General features: G+C 39.9%; 1 protein-coding gene across 1 annotated transcript in view; it reads right to left on the bottom strand.

Moving 5' to 3' along the window:
* LOC121857816 overlaps nt 1–19,208 on the bottom strand; it is a 74,053-nt gene extending 54,845 nt beyond the window's left edge. The window contains exon 1 of the mRNA XM_042354069.1: nt 18,716–19,208. Coding sequence (XP_042210003.1) covers nt 18,716–18,725 — 10 coding nt within the window. The 5' untranslated portion in view covers nt 18,726–19,208. The remainder of the gene's footprint in view (nt 1–18,715) is intronic.
* Nucleotides 19,209–19,817: the final 609 nt, after the last annotated feature.

Here is a 19,817-nt window from a genome sequence, read left to right as displayed (position 1 = left end):
TTAACCTGATACTTTACGCATATGAGAGGTGTCGTCTGTGTGTGGGTGTGGGTGTGTGGGTATGGGTGTGTGGGTATGGGTGTGTGTGTGTGTGGGTGTGGGTAAGTGTTGACGACTGGCTTGGATGTGTGTACTGGTGGTGTTTGGTGGTGATTGGCTGATGGTTTTTTGGGGTGTTGTAAGCTTGGCTGTGATTGGTTAATACCTCGGGGTTTATTGGAATGTTGTAAGCTTGGCTGTGATTGGTTAATACCTCGGGTCTCCCCCTCCATATAAGGTTACAGTCAATCACCCAGTCAGCCCCGTCATATCACACAGTCAATCACCCAGTCAACACACAGTCGTCATATCACACAGTCAATCACCCAGTCAGCCCCGTCATATCACACAGTCAATCACCCAGTCAGCCCCGTCATATCACACAGTCAATCACCCAGTCAGCCCCGTCATATCACACAGTCAATCACCCAGTCAGCCCCGTCATATCACAGTCAATCACCCAGTCAATCACACACAGTCAATCACCCAGTCATATCACACAGTCAATCACCCAGTCAGCCCCGTCATATCACACAGTCAATCACCCAGTCAACCCCGTCATATCACACAGTCAATCACCCAGTCAGCCCCGTCATATCACACAGTCAATCACCCAGTCAGCCCCGTCATATCACACAGTCAATCACCCAGTCAGCCCCGTCATATCACACAGTCAATCACCCAGTCAGCCCCGTCATATCACAAGCTATGGCTCTCGTAAACCAAGTGTATCACCTCACTCACATGGGGTATAACCTAGGCTAGACTCGCATGTACTAACGTGTTACCGCCGAGTATATTTCCTACTCAAAATATATTTGATCACTCACACGGGTTATATCCTTGAGCATATTCACATATTTCCTTGATCCTACCAAAGCAGAGGAGAGAGAGAGAGAGAGAGAGAGAGAGAGAGAGAGAGAGAGAGAGAGAGAGAGAGAGAATAATAATAACACCCCAAACAAAACATAAATAATACCACCATCCTATCAACCAGTGAACCCATAAACTTCAATCCTTAATGGTCATTGCCAGGATGAAAGTTCGACTGATCAATCCTACTTGTGTCTCCTTGTCTTTACTACCCCTTGTTTTATTGGTCAGTGTAATGAGGAAAGTTGAAGGTCGTCAATTCCTCCCCCCAACCTATGGCTCCTCCACTCCATCACCTGCCATCAGTTACCTGTTTTAAGTAATTAATTTTGAAGGTGTTCTCTTATCATTAGCTGTTGGATATTGATGTGTTTTGGGGGTTTAGTTCTTCTGAGATGTATAGTAGAGGTTAAATCTTGAGGCTTAAGTGGCTGGGATAGATAGATGGATAGATGGATAGATAGAGAAGAACATTTGGTATGAATGTACATATAGAATGATCATAAAACACACACACACACACACACACACACACACACACACACACACACACATCCCCACACACACACACGGAAGAGGTAATATGTATGCAAGAGCGAGGCATCAGAGGCCACACTCACATTCCTTCCCCTTAACTCGACACAACCTGGAGGTCAACCTCACACGTGACCTCTGACCTTTTTTTGTAGAGAGAGCTTTGACATATATTAATGAACCCCGGAGAAAAAAAAATCCTAAAATCCACGAAGAAATTTGAAATAAAAACGATTGATGAAAAAATAATGAGAAGTGAAAAAAACGAGATGACTTTTAGATAAGGGAAATAGTTTTAATTTAGGATTTGATTTTCTGATACAGGATATAGTTTTGCGAGGGAAATAAATGAACGATAACAATAATAACCACAACAACAATAATAATAATAAAAAATAACATGCGTTCGAAGATGAAAAAAAATGTTTAAGCTGCTAATTAATAACTTGTTCTTACAGTTGAAATAATAAACTTTTTAACGGATTCGAATAAATTTAGAAAACAGGAAACAACAGGAAAAAATAGATAAATAAACAAAACAGAAAATTACAGCGAAAAAAATATAAGAAACATATTGATATCTTTTTTTTAATCTCTTTTTTTTGTTGTAATATAAAAACAATCTTTCTTTTGTTTTGTGACGAAAGCAAATTAAAAAATAGTGAAAATACGAATAGATAAACGTCAATGGGGTGGAAAACAACCATAATAAAGTTTTGGCTATTTTAACTTTTTTTTACAGTTTGAATCTAACCTTTTTTTTCCACTATGATTTATTTCTATAATGTAACCAAACTACTTCTTTTTTTGACTGTCACTTTTTTATAATGACAATGTGAAATGGAAACTTTTCTGTAATAGTTTTAATATATATAAAAAAAATCTAAACTCGAATGCGAATTATATTTTTGATACTTGACCATTTTTTTAGCTAAAATTAAAAGTTCCTAAATACTTTTGCCAGCTATTTAAAAATTTTTTTTATAATACAGTATATATTTGATTTCTTATAATATAAAGTATATGTATTTATGATTACTTTAACTAATATAAATATCTTCATTATATCATTTTGGTAATTGGAATACGAACTTTTATATCAATTATAAGTATTTATGATTTTGTGCCGATGTAAAACGTTTTCTATTACATATATTTTTTCTTGATGTTGGAATATAGAATTATCTTTTTCATGGTATTTTATTTTATTTATTTATTTACTTTTCTGGGTGAGGTGTGGAGGTGGTTTTCACTTTTACTCCGAGATTATTCATTTATATTTTATGTTTTGCAAGGGGGGGAGAGGGGAGGAGGGAGATGGGAGGAGGAGAGAACGGGGAGGGTTGAAGGAGAAAGTGGGTAAGAAAGAAAGGGGTGGAAGAGAGAAAGGCAGGAGGGAAAAGGCGAAGAGGAGAAAAATGAGAAGAGAAATGAAGGGGGAAAGGAAGGATATGGGGGAGAGGAGGGGAAGAAGAGAAGGAATTGGAGAGGGAAGAAAGTGGAGAAGAGTGGGAGGAGAGGGGAAGACGGAGAGGAGGGGAGGAAGGAAGGAAGGGAAGATGCGGAGTAAGGGGTGAAATAGGAAGAGGGGAGGAAGGCGGGGAAGAGGAGAGGGGAAAAGGCAAGGAAGAAGACAAGGTGAAAGGGTTCTGTTCACTAATATACTTGACCGTGGAGTGTTAGGTCAGGTTAGGTTAGGTTAGGTTAGGTTAGGTTAGGTTAGGTTAGGTTAGCGAGAGTTTCATTAATGATGGTTAAAGTTGGGCTCATGTTATCTTAGATCACCTGTGAGGCCGTGACTGAGAATCAATACTCTGTCTGTCTGTCTGTCTGTCTGTGTGGGATTATTTTTTGTTTTGAATGAGTTTGAAAGACACGTAGACAAAAAGAGTAGAGAAAGAATCAGATGGTGAAACAAATAGAAATATTAGAAGAATGAACAGGCAGAGAAAGAGAGAGAGAGAGAGAGAGAGAGAGTACACGGCAGCAGGCTTTCCACCCACCATCACTTCACTAATTTACCCGAACTCAAATTTCGTTCCCAACCCAATTTCCCGGTTTTTGGCCCCACAATGGCTAGGGTGTGTGGCCATTGTAGGTTCTAATCTAGGCCACAGTAGGTAGGGAGTGTGGTCATGTTAATTTCTAATCTAGGCCACAGTGGGTAGGGAGTGTGGCCACGGTAGCTTGTAATCTCGGCCATATTTACTAGGGAGAGTGGCCACAGTGGTTAGAGTGTGTAGCCATGGTAGGTTCTTATCTGGGCCACAGTAGCTATTTTGTGTGTGTGTGTGTGTGTGTGTGTGTGTGTGTGTGTGTGTGTGTGTGACTCCTTATACTAGAGTCTCTGTGTATGAGGATGTATTTTTATGCATATGCGTAAGTATACATATATAAGATGTGCATGTATATGAATTTATGTAGAGTTAATATATACAGGCCCACACCCACCCAATATACCGACCTCCACCAGAGAGGGAATCGAAGCGAGGTCCAGGGCGTGAGAGTCAGGTCACTGGTAAACGAGTTAGTCTAGAGAGTTACTAGGTGGTGTGAGGGCTGGCTGGCTGGCCCCGTGAGGAGACCCACCGATGCTTTCCAAGACGGATGGATATTTGATGTGAAATTGAATTGGCTAGTTGGTTTTACTACTGGATAGCTCAGTGGTAACGACCCTCACTCCTACGCCCTGGACCCAAGTTCCATTACCACGCTGGCGGAGCTTCGTATATATATATTTATTTATTTATTTATTTATTAGCCCCTACAAGGTCGACCTTTGTCACTCATTCGGTAAATAAATAAAAAGAGGGATAACATAAACAATTTCATAATATAAGGTAAAAATAGATAAGATAATTAATTGATAAATAAGGGAAGAGAAAGGAAAGGAGACAAGCCGGTAAAGGTAGACGTCTCACTGTTGTCCCAGACCGTGACATCTGCTGACTGAGTGAGACAGAAATAGATGTTTTTTGTGTGTGTGTGAGAGAGAATAGATACAAAGGCGGCCATGATTGTGCCGTATAAATTGTTAGGTTAAGATTGGGAAGTTTCTGAGATTAGGACCAAAGATTTAGGGAAGGATATTAGAGATATGGGAACCAAGAAATCAGGAAATGGCGTGGAGATTAGACCAGAGATTGGGACCAAGAATTTACGTCGTGAAGCCACAGATTGGAACTATCATGGAATAAACTGAAGGATTAGGGATTAGGAACGAACCGAGAAACCAGTTGATGATTCGAAACTAGTGGTGGAATGATGATGATTAGGGGAGGGGGAAGGAATGATTCGAGACTTGGGGAAGGAAGGAGGGAGGTGAGGAAAGGTCAAGGATTAGGGTATTAGGATATGGGTCTCTGGAAATTAAGACACGCGCACGGAAGGATTCTCTGACTGACCGCTCGGTAAAACTCATCCGAAGAAAACCCGCCATTTACGTCGGGATTCTGTCGGGGAAAAATTGTGGACCTGAGAGAAATATATGTTATTCTGGAGAAGGAAAAAATGTGACGCCAGAGAGAGAGAGAGAGAGAGAGAGAGAGAGAGAGAGAGAGAGAGAGAGAGAGAGAGAGAGAGAGAGAGAGAGATGTTGGCAGATTATTGGAAAATTGTGATCTATTTATTTATATGAAAGAGCATTTTTATGATGATGATAATGGTGATGGTGGTGTTGATGTGAATGAATGATGATGATGAGGATGATGAGGAGGAGGAGGATGTTGTTGTTGTTGATGGTGAAGGAGGTAGATGATAAGGATGATGAATGATGATAGTAATAATAGTAATAATGATGATGAATGATGATAGTAATAATAGTAATAATGATGATGATAATATAACAATAACAACACAGATTATGATAACAATAATGATTCAATTTCACCATTACCATTATCACCATCATCATCACCATCACCACCATCATCATCATCAACACCATCACCACCATCACCACCACCACCACCACCAATCACACACACCACCACCCACCACCCACACCACCACATCACCACAATCAACCCACACTCATCACCACCATCATCACCACCACCCACCATCCATACCATCACCACCATCCACACACATCATCACCACCATCCATCACCACATCCACACCATCACCACCACCACCATCACCATCATCATCACCATATCCGTCACCATCCATCATCCACCATCATCATCATCACAATCACCACCACCATCAAATCATCATCCCACCACCACATCATCCATCACCATCATCATCATCCCACCATCACACCTTTCACCATCACCACCATCATCACACCACCACCATCACCACCATCACCACCATCACCACCATCACTCACCACCACCACATCATCCACCCACCATCACCACCATCACCACCACCACCATCATCACCACCATCACCACCATCACCACCATCACCATCATCACCACTATCATCATCATCATCATCCACCACCTACTATTAAGCTAGTAGTCCTTCTGGTCTTGGGTCTTCAATTAAGGTTTCTCGCCACACCACAATTTTTCTCGTCCTGGAGAGAAAAAAATGAGATTCAGTTCATCTCTATTTCTCCTTAAATGTTTTTATCTCAGACTCTCTCTCTCTCTCTCTCTCTCTCTCTCTCTCTCTCTCTCTCTAATTCATCTTTTATCTCTCCCCCGGTCTCCCTATCTTTCTTCCTCCGTCTGGCTTTTACATTATCCATTTTCTTTATCCTCTCTACTTCTTCTCTTTCCTATATTTTTCTTATCCTCCTTGATACGTAAGTAGCATTGTTCGGTCTTCATTAATAATATCATAATCGTCTTTATTTTAAATTTTCCCTTCACTTATTCCCATTCCTCTTTATTCTTGTGTATTATTCCTCCTGTTTTATGGCTTTATAACGTTCTATTCCCATCTTCTTATCTGTTTATCTTCTATTCCCATATTCTCAGCTCTGTGTTTTGCTTTGTATTTTTAGTTTATCTTGATATTTTCCTGATGGCTATTTTGTTTTCATATTAGACGTGGGTGTTGTGGTACTCTGCTTAGCTTCTGGTCAACACTGGATTATCGGTTTGGCGTTGAGGTGTTCTTGGGATTACCTGAAGATTAGCCCCCCCCGAGATTACAGTATTTCAGCTGTGGATGAAATACCTTAATGCAACCTGGGGTGGGTGGGATAGGTTAGGATATGTTAGGATTGCGTTAGGTTTGGTTAGGTTGGTGCTGGGTTAGGTTAATTTAGCATTAGATTTGCTTAAGTTATCGTTAGAAGAGATTAAGATAGGTTATGTTGAAGTGTTTTAATGTAAGGTTAGGTTAAGTTAGGTTTAGGTTAGGTTAGGTTAGGTAGGAAAGCCTTTAACCTTCACAGGACCACTCCGGGTGTTGCTCCAGCAGTGTATTTGATGTAAGGTACCACCACCACCAGGCCTTCCATTCTCATTTTCTTGTCCATTCCCTCAACTATAAAACAGCGTCTTCTTCTCCTCCAATATCCTCTTCCCAGTTCAGCACTCGAGTTTTCCCATGATTCTCTGGCCCTTTACAACTCTCCTTGTTCCGCCGTCCTTCTCGTTTCCTTATATTTTTATCTGTTATTTGTATTTTACTTTCGCATTCCTACGGTGTGTGTTGATTTTCAATTCTGACAGAGGTTTCTTCTTCTTCTTGTTCTTCTTCTTCTTCTTCTTATCATCATCTGTTAAATGCATTTCTATTTCTCTTGATCTTACTTTTTCCATATACTACATTTCTTGACATTCTTCTTTTTTTTCACTTCTACCGCCTTTATTAACTTTATTACCTTCACCCTTTACTAAATACAGTAACCCTCCCCTCCCCTTAACCTCACACACTATCTCACTATTAAAACAACAACAACCTTTGCTTCAGATACTCAATTAAGACATAAAAGGACTCACAATTATTACACAGGTACAACTAACTCAGATGTGATCCAAAAATACAGAGGAGGAAAAAAAATAAAAAAATATATAATTGCCGTAATACACCAATGAGAATAACCTTATGGCCACAAAGTAACTGGTTGTAAAAAAATAATCTAAAAAAGAAAATATCTGTCTCATCTAACTTAAAAATTGTTAAAAAAAAATTCTGAATGAAAAAATCAGTCAAGTTACCAAGACTTTGACGGAGTTGAAAACGTGAATATTGAATTAAATCTACAAGAATAATGAAAAACACTAACAGCTTTAGAGTGAGTTAAAAATTTATGTCTAAAAATCTCTTAATAAGTAAAATGACTTTGGACTATTTAAAGCGAGGAAGATGAAAGTAAAATTAGTTCTAAAAACCTTAACGTGATAATATTTTTTATTTTTTTAATGACTTTGACATCATCTATAATCTGCATATGAAAATTATATTACCTATAATCCTGAAATAGTAACGCTCTCGAGTGCACTGAACAACCCACGATGGAATAAATTACACAGGTGTTTGAGAGGTAATTACGTCACACCTGAAGAGTTGGTTAAGAGGGAACTACGTGTGATTGGGACTTTTATACCTGTTTCATCTCCCTGTCGACTAATCTATTTATGTAGCCTTTGTCCTATAATGCTTTCTCTATTTCCAATTATATAGGGTGGGAGAGAGCGGCCATTATTGTTGTTGTTGTTGTTGTTGTTAGTGGTATTGTTATTATTATAATTGTTGTTGTTATTGTTCTTATTATTATTGTTATTATTGTTGTTGTTGTTATTGTTATTATTGTGTTCTTGGTGTATAGAAATGATAATATTATTATTATTATTATTATTATTATTATTATTATTATTATTATTATTATCATTATTGTTGTTGTTGCTGTTTTTGTTATTGTTCTTCTTGTTATTGTTATCATTGCCCTGTTGTTGTATACAAATGAACGAGAGGTAATGGTAGTAAATTAAGAGGAACCTAAATGGTGTAATGAGGAGAGAGAGAGAAAAGGCTGGTGGCAGGGAGAGACTCGAATCACTTAAATACCAGCAATATATGAGACCCATAGCTCTAGTACTCAAAGGTCTCTCACAGCTCAAACCTTGTATTCAAAGGTCTCTCACAGCTCAAACCTTGTACTCAAAGGTCTCTCACAGCTCAAATCTAGTACTCAAAAGTTTCTCACAGTTTTAATATAGTACTCAAAGGTTTCTCACAGCTAAAATTAGTACTCAAAGATCTCACAGCTCAAACTTAGTACTCAGAGGTCTCTTACAGCTCAAAAATAGTACTCAAAGGTCTCTCTCAGCTAAAACTGGTACTCAAAGATCTCATAGCTCAAATTTAGTACTCAAATGTCTCTCACAGCTAAGATACTGTACTCGAGGGATCATCACAGGTAAAATCTAGTACTCGATGGACTCTGACAGCTAATGTTCAGTGTACTCGGGCCGTATGAGAGATTACTATTAGATTGAAGATTGTTTATTAAATTGTCTGTTTGTGTTGTGGTTCCCTTGACTGCCTGGGCTCCTCTACAGTCTACAGGCGACGTCCTTTCCTGTAGTATATAAGAGCGGCGGCGACCTATATCTGTCACCCCAGACGAGGAGAATTGTGTGTGAGGAGAGGGGGTGGGGGGTAGGGGGGCGTGTGTGTGTGTGGGGGGGGAGGTGAGTGGGCTTGTGTGTGCGGAGGGTTGGACGTGTGTGTGTGTGTGTGTTTATACGTGTACTGTATATAAGCTTGTATGTGTGTATATATATATATGTACGTATGTAAGAGTGTATCTATGTTTGTTGGTGTGTTTGTATATTTGTATCTCCATATAATCTCACAGGTTATATGGAGAGAGACGGTCGTTATATGGAGGTTTCACTGTAAGTGGTATGTATTACTCTGCAAGAACGAAACGTTACGTACACATACACACCTGTTTGTATGTATATTAATTTTCGCGCTTTGTGTAACGTATTTCTTGGCATCTATGTATGAATGAAAGCTTTTATGTACTTATTCATTTATGTATGAATGCTTTTACGTACGCATGTGATATATGTATGAATGCATGTATTTATTCCAGGAGTGAGTATAACGAACGACTATTTCCCTTAAACTGAACCCTCACTTAACACTAACCTCAATACACACCATCCATCTCTATCTATCCATCAATCAATCAATCAACTAATCTTTGTTCTATCCTCAACTAGATAGGAAGCAGCAGACATCCCCTCATCAATCAGTCTATCCAATATACGGAGAAAAATAATAATCTTGCCGTCAGAAATGAGAGATAGGAGGGTGTGTATTCCTGGCAATGCAGTTCCTCTCAGTCGTATTCGTCTCCCTCGGGTACCATAACAGAGCCCCACGCGGGTGAAAATAACCAATATACTCCAGTCTTAGGTTAAAAGCCACGTAAACTTTCCTACAGCCTGGAGGTAATGGTGGTGGTAGTGATGGGGTGGTGTGGTGGTGTGTGGTGGTGTGTGAAGTGTAGGGGTGTTAGTGGTGTGGAGTATAGGTACGATGCGACCTAGATTTGGTGTGGTGGAGTTGATGTAGATGGTGTGGTTTTGGTGGTGTGGTGGTGGTGATGGTGATGGTGGTGATGACAGTATGAAGCTGGAGGAGAAAGCTGTGTGTGTGTGTGTGTGTGTGTGTGTGTGTGTGTGTGTATGTGTGTGTGTGTGCGCCCTAAGCGAACGCTACTACAAGCAGAAGGCGGGCAAACGTTCGCCTGCTATACGTTCCCTAGGCTTGTCATTGTGGACTGTGTGAGGGCAGGAGATACTGTACTATTATCACTGTTAACCTATTCGTAACTGTGGGTCATGGTATTGTTTTTGGTCCTGTCTGTCTGTCTGTCTGCCTGTCTGTTTGTCTGTCCGTCCCCAGAATCACTCGAGAACGGGTCCACGGATTTGCACCAAATACAGCAGGTTTGATCGACGTATAACCAAAGTCCACATGATAAACCTTTGATACAAATCGAGACAGCATTTACCAAGTGCTGCCATTGTTACGGTTCAAGCGATGAGAAGATACAGTGTCACTAGTTTCCTAACCATCCTCTCACGGTAACGGTTCGCCTTAACGACAGTAAAAAAAAAAAAAAAAATGACGGCAGAATTACACCGACACTCTACCGTAATTACAGCCGTCCTCTCATCTCTGGTTACGGGGAAGAGTTACTTAGACAAATTAAATGCATTATAAGAGTCATGTTGTACCGTAAGTGGAGTGTATTTCTTTCATTCTCAGTTACAGATCTGTACCAGGTGAATAATAGTGAGGTGTGTTGAGGTTATTAGCCAGGTGACCTACTGAGGGATGGAAAGAGGAAGGGGGAGAGGCAGGGAGGAAGACATGAAGGGGGGGGCAGGAAGGAGGGGTAAAGGTAGGAGAGGGAAGGGACGAAGGGAAGGATAGTGGGAAGGAGAGACGGGGAAGGGAAGGAAGAAGCGAGGAAGGAAAGAGAGATGGATGGGCGGGAGGGACGAACGGACAGCCGGACAGTGGGAGGAGAGAGGACGAGGAGGGAGAAAAATACACAATACCCCGGCGAGTAAAAGAACTTGTCAGGTGACGCTGGCCTCTTCTCAAACCAAGTTCTTCTTTGGTGCACTAATAGAAAATGTCAAGAGAGTGTGTGTAAGCTAGAAACTTTCCTCTCCATTTTTTTTTCTGGAGGGGAGCCCTATTCTCCTCCTCCTCTCAAGAGTGTGAAACCTTGACGCTGGAAAATAGGGTTCGGAGAAAATAGAATTATGTCGTGGCAACGGTCGGGAAATTGGAAAAGGTAAAAGGTAGCTCTTTCGTTTAATATCGCCTGAATGACATTTTACTCTTCCTAGAAAATTCATTTAAGTGTTGAATACATACTCGTGATTTTTTTTGTGTGTGTGTGTGTCAGGAAGGTATTATGTTTACTAAGTGTTATTCTGATGTTTTGTTAATGTCCTTCCAGCTGGTTATTAATGTGGCTCAGTGTAATTCATATTGTCGCACTAAACAAAAAGAAAAATGAATGAAATAAAAAAAAATAATAATAATAACCTCATGTATTTTATGTGTAATGAGTTCAAGAGGTCAAATGAATCCTTATTATCGTTCCCAACCAGAAGAAAATGAACGAACAAATAAGAAATTATAGGTCAAAGTTATCCATAAGATCATTACGAACGAACTGAAAGGGAACGAAATTATACCAAAGTAAAATAACAAAAGGCATGATTTAATGTTAATTGAGGTGTAATGAGTTTGGAAAGTCATTGCATTATTGAACTTGGTAATGGCAACACGTGGAGACTAAGTGGGGTCATATTACATCAGAGTGAGAGATATTGTCTGTCAGTGAGGGATATTGTCTGTCAGTGAGGGATATTGTCTGTCAGCGAGGGATATTTTGTGACAGTGAGGGATGTTGTCTGTCAGTGAGGGATATTGTCTGTCAGCGAGGGATATTTTGTGACAGTGAGAGATATTGTCTGTCAGTGAGGGATATTTTCTGTCAGTGAGGGATATTGTCTGTTAGTGAGGGATATTTTCTGTCAGTGGGGGGATATTGTCTGTCAGAGAGGGATATTTTCTGTCAGTGAGGGATATTTTCTGTCAGTGAGGGATATTGTCTGTTAGTGAGGGATATTTTCTGTCAGTGGGGGATATTGTCTGTCAGAGAGGGATATTTCTGTCAGTGAGGGATATTGTCTGTCAGTGATTGATATTTTCTGTCAGTGAGGGATATTGTCTGTCAGTGGGGGATATTGTCTGTCAGAGAGGGATATTTCTGTCAGTGAGGGATATTTTCTCTCAGTGAGGGATATTCTGTGTCAGTGAGGAATATTTTCTGTCAGTAAAGGATTATTTTCTGTCATTGAGGGATATTCTTCGTAAGTAAGTAAAACAAGTAGAAACTTGGTTAAATTCAAAAGTAATAAAACACAATATTTACCAATTATACTCTCCTAATAAGATGGTCTCCCACCAATCACATTTCAGGACGCAATCCTTCTGCCAAATTCTAAAATAAATATGCTCCTGAGCAGTTGCTTCAAGTATATAAGGGATTCATTCGTCCTAACTTGGAGTACTGCTCTCATTTCTGGGGTGGCTCTTCTTCTGTCCAACTGTTAGATAGGGTGGAATCAAAGGCATTTCGTTTTATTAACTCCTCTTTTATTTGACAATCTTTCTTCCCTTTCTCTTCGCCTCAATTTGGATTTACTCTCTCTTTTATAGATACTTTAACGGGCAATGTTCGGTGGATTTGGCCTTCTGTGTACCGCCTGGAAGGCCATGGGCTCGTAAGACACGTCTTGGCCGTCTTGGCCCACGGTTTCTCTGTGGATGTCGGTCACACTAAAATAACCCGTTACAGTACATCCTTCTTTCCTCACACAGCCAAACTGTTGAATGCTCTGACTTCTTCTGTCTTTCCTCACTCATACAATCTGTCTCACTTTAAAAAGCTGGTTTTCCGGCATCTTCTTTTCTATTTTTCATTTATTTTCACTCTTATTTTTTCGCCCCCAGGCCCCGTCGTGGGTCGATGACCTGTGCCCGGGTGGGCTATTCCCGTAAAAAATAAAGTATAGAACTGAAGTCACACCTGGATGTATTTCCTAAGATTTGTATTAGTTTAATCCTTAGTAAAAAGATCATAATAAGTGGAGCTGGTAGGTTGTAACTCACTGGTATAGAAGAATATTCAATTGGTGAATAAGTGACCGACCCGACCCGACGGATATAACAAGTCTAAGCTTAGGTATAACACACAAAACGGCTTAGTTTAATAAACATAAATTAGGAAGCTTAATCAGATAAAAAACCAATCAGGTTCAGCTCACCGACCCAGAATAATCTTGTGTTGCGAAGTTTTGAATAACAAGATAATGAGAAGCGAGTGTATTAAACGTCCTAAGTCGCTTGTATTACAACGAGTAGGTCAAAGTTACACCGAGACATTGACCTTTGACCTTATAGTGCCCAACAATCAAATAAACAAACGAACACTCAGTTAGTGAGTTAGTTAGTGAGTGAGTGAGTGAGAGAGTGAGCTAGTTAGTTAGTTAGAGACAACAGTGGTCGTTCTATTCACCTGTAATAATAATAATAATAACAGTAATAGGAATAACAATAAGAATAACTAACAACAACAATAATAGTGACAACAGTAATAATAATAACAACAATAACAACAACATCACCAGTCATCACGCACATACAGGGTCACACATCTTCCCGTCTCTCGTGAAGAAGGTTAAGTCCTTGAGTCCGACATCCTCTTATCAAAGGTACGATAGTCTTAAGTTGTTGCTGCCAGATGTTTAGCGTTGTGCTCTGCCTGTCTCTTTGTCTGTCTCTCGCTGCCTCTTGGATGTTCTGTCTGTCTCTCTGTCTCTGGCTCTGTGTGTGTGTGTGTGTGTGTGTCTGTGTGTGTGTGTGTGTGTGTGTGTGTGTTTCTCTCGCTCTTTTGTGTGTGTGAGTTTGTGTTTTGTTTGCTCTTCTTGTCTGTCTGCCTGTCTGTCTCTCGCTCCCTCTTCTTGTATGTCTGTCTATCTGTCTGTATGTCTGTCTTTTTAGTCTCTCATTTCCTCGTTTTGTCCGATGATTTCTTATCTTTTATTATGTACGTGTTTATTTCTCTATTTATATGTCAACTTATCATTTTTCCTCCTTTTTTTATTCTCTGTCTCTCCTTCATATCTCTGTCTCTCCCTCTCCCTCTTATCTCTCCCTCTTATCTCTCCCTCGCACTCCTAAAAGCACAGAAAACAAGAAAATATAAAATCCTGGTATTATTTTGGCTAATGTTCATAATCAAGTTCTTGTGAAGGTATTACTGTGAGGTGGAGGTGGTTCGCTGCCCGCTATTGTACCTCTTGACCAGATTAATGTGTGCTGTGCCTTCCTCTTCTCTATTCTATGTGTTTTTGTTGTCTTTGTTCGTTTTCTTTTTGTTGTTGCTGTTGTCCTTGTTCTTATTTTTCTTGTTGTCTTCTTTGTTCGTTTTCTTCTTGTTTTTATTGTTGCTGTTGTTCTTGTTATTATCCTTGTTCTTGTTGTTATTGTTGTTGTCCTTGTTCTTATTCTCCTTCCTTGTTCTTCCTTGTTGTTCTTCTTCTTCCGTCTTTTACCTTCTTCTTTAGCAGGAGGAGAACAGAACAAGTAGAAGAAATAAAACACAAACAATTCAATTTAGTCTAAGCAAACAAACAAAAAATATAGATACAGAAACAACTCAACCAAACCACACAAGGACACATTAACAAGAACCCAATTTAGTTTACACAGATACAAACAGAAATGTAACTAGTTCACACACACACACACACACACACACACACACACATACATACACACACACACATACACATATACGAGAGTGCAATGTTTGTGTTACCAAGCCTAAGTGATTTACCTCACGCACAAACAAACAAAAATTCAGTCAAAAGAAAAAAAAAATGTATTTCAGAAGAATTTATTTGTTTTGGTTATACCAGAGAGAGAAGACAACCAGACAGACAGACAGACAGACAGACAGACAACCAGACAGACAGACAGACAGACAGACAGACAGACAGGCAGACAGACAGATTGATAGATAAATAGATATAAATCACAAATTGGACAAAACTTCCACAAGTAAACAAATTACACAGGTACACAAATACACAACGACATTCATCAGCCGGACACTGTACCCTGGGGGGTGGGGAGAAATGCGAGCCGGAGGACGCTGGGTTGGCATTCGAGCGCTCACAACCACTGCGCCACCGTTCCTTTGTACCATCCGTCGGAGCGTTCCTCTTATTTTGTTTGGTTTCAGCGCGGATGAGCGGCGAAAGGCAACGTCGATAAAAAAAAAACAGAAATACGCAACACAGTGTATTCCGTCAAGAGCAATTACCAGGGAAGGGGTGAGTGGGAGGGAGAAGAGAGTGAGAAAGCTAGAAAGTGGGGAGGGAGAGTGAGAGAATTAGGGAGTGGGGAGGAGAGTGAAAGAGGTGTGGAAGTGGAGAATGAGGAAGGAGAATGAGAGAGGTAGGGAGAGAGAGTAAGAGAGTGAGAGAGGTAAGGAAAGGGGGAAGGAGAGTGAAAGAGGTAGGGAGAGGGGGAGAAGAGGTGAGAAGTAGGGAGTAGGGAGAGGGGGATGTCAGCGAGATAGATAGTGAGAGGGAGGAGAGGTGAAAAGTGGGGAGAATTGAGAGGGGAGAGGGGAGGGGGTTTAATTGGTTCTCTGAATATTGGAATTAAGGCGAACTGGAAAGACAAAATGACAGTAGAGGTATAAATATTTTGAACGGGTATTGACAGATTTTGAAGAGGAGTTGGTAGAATTCCACAGATTTATTAAGCTAAAATTGTATTGAAAGAGACAGATTTTGAAGAGAAATTCAACGAGACTTAACAGATATTTTAAATGAAATTGAACAGAACGTGATAAATTTAAAAAGATATTGCACTACATTCAATATATTTTTTAATAGAAATCAGACATAATTGACAGAATTGGATATATACATTACTGGACAAGAATAGACCGATTTTAAACAAAAAGCGAGCTAGCATATGTGATCGGAATTAAACAGTATCTGTACAATAAATCAAATAAAGTGATTGGAATTAAATTAACCAGAATTTAACAGGTATTTTTATAGTGCTGACAGAATTCAACAGAAAGTGAACAGAATCCATCAGACAATAGATACGCCCCTAAAAAAAAATCCCAAAGAGAGTTAACTATAAAATAACAGACAGTAACAGTGTGCGCGAACCATTGCCTTGATAGTGGCGATGTTCCTGTAAATTTAAAATAGTGACTGCTGGATTCTCGTCTCCTCTTGTCGTTTTCTGTAATTTCATGCTAACATTTCAAGTTAATTTTGAAGTTATTTGCTCTAAAAGTTTATCAAAAACCTTCCAACTTTGGTGTAAATCCACTAACCAATTCCTGAGTTATTTTAGAGACACACAGACGAACAGACGGGATTAAAAATGAACAGAAATCAACGGAAAGTCTCGCGGAATTTAACAGAAAGTAAACAGAGGCGAATGCTAATTGAAAATATCACTGACACATTTTGGTTATTATTATTATTGATAAGTCTCTCATTGTCTCTCCTGTTGGTTCAGTTTCGAGAGTCTCAGTATCTCTTAAGCTGTCTCTCTCTCCTTCTCTAATACGACTATTCTGTCACTTTGAGTCTTCCCTCTCTCTGTCTCTCAGTCTCTGAATGTCTCCATCTCTCTCCCTTAATCAAACTCTTATAATCTCTCTCTCTCTCTCTCTGTCTCTAATCGGGTTTCTCTTCCTCTATCTCTAACACACTGTCTCAGACTATGGCGATCGCTAAGAGAAGTCTCAGTCTATCTCTCTTTCTCTCTATATCTCTCTCTCAGATATCACTATCGCTAAACAGACTTTTCGTTTTATTTCTCCTTTATATCTCTCGCCCAAATAAAGTGTCTCTCAGTCCGCCTCCACGAGACTACTGCCTCCTTTAACCTCTTTAAGTGTCTGAATGTCTCTCTCTCTCTCTCTCTCTCTCTCTCTCTCTCTGTCACACACATACATACACACACACACACACACACACTATGCGATTACACTCATAAAAAAATCAGTGACAACAGGTTTTAGTGATATTCTAATTAGACAGGTGATACAACTGCAGGGAAGGCTCAGGTGTAGGCGATGCCGTTGTCAAACAGAACAACGGCGGTAGCTGGTGTTGGAGGTGAACACTGATGACGTCATAACGTACAATGTTTACTTCTGAGGATGACGTCATAAGGTACAATGTTTTCTTCTGAGGATGACGTCATAATGTTCAACAGTTATTTTTTATGCGGATTATTTTGTTTTGTTTAGATCAGTTGTTTTAAGACCAGATTTATTAGCACCAGCTGTTGGTAGAATTTCCCCAGAGCTTCGTCAGCTTATTAGTAAGTTTACAGCAAACTCACCATAAAACAAATTTGTTCAGAATTGTTTTACGAGTGAAATATATCACAGGCGACGACATGAAACGAGCATGATGTATCAAATATATTTCTGTATACGTTCAGTGTTTATGAGTCTGCTTACCATCTAAATATATACAGTATTTATAACACCAGAGTACCTAACTTACTGTATAACGTTCAATGATTCGTTCCTGTTTAAATTTTATACATAATTCTGTGATTATTATTTATATTTTGTTGCCAGAGTTTAACGCCCAGTGGTTAGATCCTGTCAAAAATTTTACATATTTCTGTGATGTTATTTTTCCTGTCACCAGAGCTCCAGAAGGCAATGTTATATATAAATTATCTCGTTGACTCACCAGCTGGTCGGCGGTAATGTATCTCGCCTGTACAACTATCCTCAACAACTTTGTTATATTATAAGTTTGTTGTAAACTTGATAATAAGCTCACAGAGTTCTTAGGGAATTTTGGACTTAGAAGACCAGCTGTTTTGAGGTCATGTGATATAAGACCAGCTGTTTTGAGGCCATAAAATGCGAGTATAAGACCGGCTGTTATGGGGCCATATAAGTCCAGTTGTTTTAAGACCAGTGTTTAGACCAGCTGTTTTAAGACTAGTGTTTAGACCAGCTGTTTTAAGACCAGTGTTTAGACCAGCTGTTTTAAGACCAGTGTTTAGACCAGCTGTTTTAAGACCAGTGTTTAGACCAGCTGCTTTAAGACTAGTGTTTAGACCAGCTGCTTTAAGACTAGTGTTTAGACCAGCTGTTTGAAGACTAGTGTTTAAACCCAGTTATATTAAGACCAGTGTTTAAAACCAGCTGTTTTAATGTCAGTGTTTAAGACCAGCTGCTTCAGGGCCATATGACATAAAACCATCTGTTTTGTGGTCAGCGTTTAAGACCATTTGCTTTAGGACCAGCTGTTTTAAGACCAAATGTTGTAAGGGCTTGTAAGTAAGACCAGCTCCTTTAAAGATCTCGTAAGTAAGACCAGCTCCTTTTATAAAACCAGCTGTATTAAAAGATTTTGCGAGATTAGCTATTTTAAAGAATTTATAAGACCAGCTGTTTTAAGACCTCATAAGACCAGGTGCTTTAAAGACCTCGTAAATAAGACCATCTCCTTTTATAAGACCAGCTAAGGTGTTTTAATTTGTCTTAAGACCACCAATAATGCCATGGTTTATAAAGAAGAAATTAGATAAATAAAAGCAGAGGAAAAATACCGACTTCTCGACATTACCGATGACCGCGGCGCCGCCCTGCTCTACTTCATCACGGTCACCTTATCTCGGACCATCAGTGATCTTCCCATCTCAAAGAAATCGGAGGCGGATGGATGGTATACTTACCTAATATCATGATGTCCCCCCCGTCAAGTAGGTGGTAGGAGGCCCCTCTTGCCCTACCCTGTCGATTCGAGTTTCTTTCTCTCTTTCTTTTTCCCTACGTCTTCGTCCTCTGAGTTAAGGGTGTCAGGATGTTCACGGTCGTAAATAGATCTATGAGAGAAAGTTTTGCGTTTGTTTCTTAAAATGTTGTTCGCGGCAATATTTGGGTGGGTGAGTTTCAAGCTGCATTCAGTGTACTAGAATAACCGTCACTTTTCATTAAGGTATCATTATTATTATTATTATTCAGATCGTACACAAAACTGAGATACATCAGGGTTGTAGAAGTTAAGTGAGAACAGGAAATGGACACCATTACTCAATAAACGGCGTAACACGACACCGTAATAACTACATCTACTACAAAGTCCGTCGAGGGTCGGGAAGAAAACTCCCCAGAAGTTGCGGACGCCGCCTCACGGAGGCTCGGGAGCAACACGTCTACCCTCCACGACTGCCAGGCACAGACTGGCCCGCCCTGGCTAAACTCCCCGCCGAGCACAACTCCATCTCGACCCCCGAAAGAAAAAAAAAATATACATATAAAAGCCTAGCTGGAAACTCAGGTGATATATATGTGTTTTTATAAGCAACAGGTCATGTTAGGTCAGGTCAAATTATGCTGCAGAGAGCGAGACGAGGAGAGGAGCTCTGATGATAGCGCTGTGGCCTCTCTCTCAATCTATCTTGGTTTCGCTCTTATTATATATTTATCTCTCTATCTTCCTACGTATATATTATCAACAATTATTCACATATTTATATAAGTCTGATGAGTCTCTCTTTCTCTTTTCTCCTCCTTTTCAATTCATTTATTTCTTCTCTGTCGGTCTCAACACTAACTTTAAGACAAGTGTGAGAGGGATAAGAATATTGGCTCGATCTCTCTCTGTTATTAGTAAGAACTCGTTCAATAGCTTACCTACGCCAGGTAAGCTTAATAAAGAGGTCTGCTGTGCCCCGCTGGTCAACACATAACAACCCTTCAATTGTACGGTGTAAACTTGTTCGAGATCCGGGTAAGAAGTGGAGTGGGAGGTGGCTGGTGTGGTGGTGATGTGGA

Source organism: Homarus americanus, unplaced genomic scaffold, assembly GCF_018991925.1.
Source record: "Homarus americanus isolate GMGI-L3 unplaced genomic scaffold, GMGI_Hamer_2.0 scaffold13846, whole genome shotgun sequence".
In the NCBI taxonomy this organism is placed as follows: domain Eukaryota; kingdom Metazoa; phylum Arthropoda; class Malacostraca; order Decapoda; family Nephropidae; genus Homarus; species Homarus americanus.
This window is presented reverse-complemented; position numbering and strand designations above follow the sequence as displayed.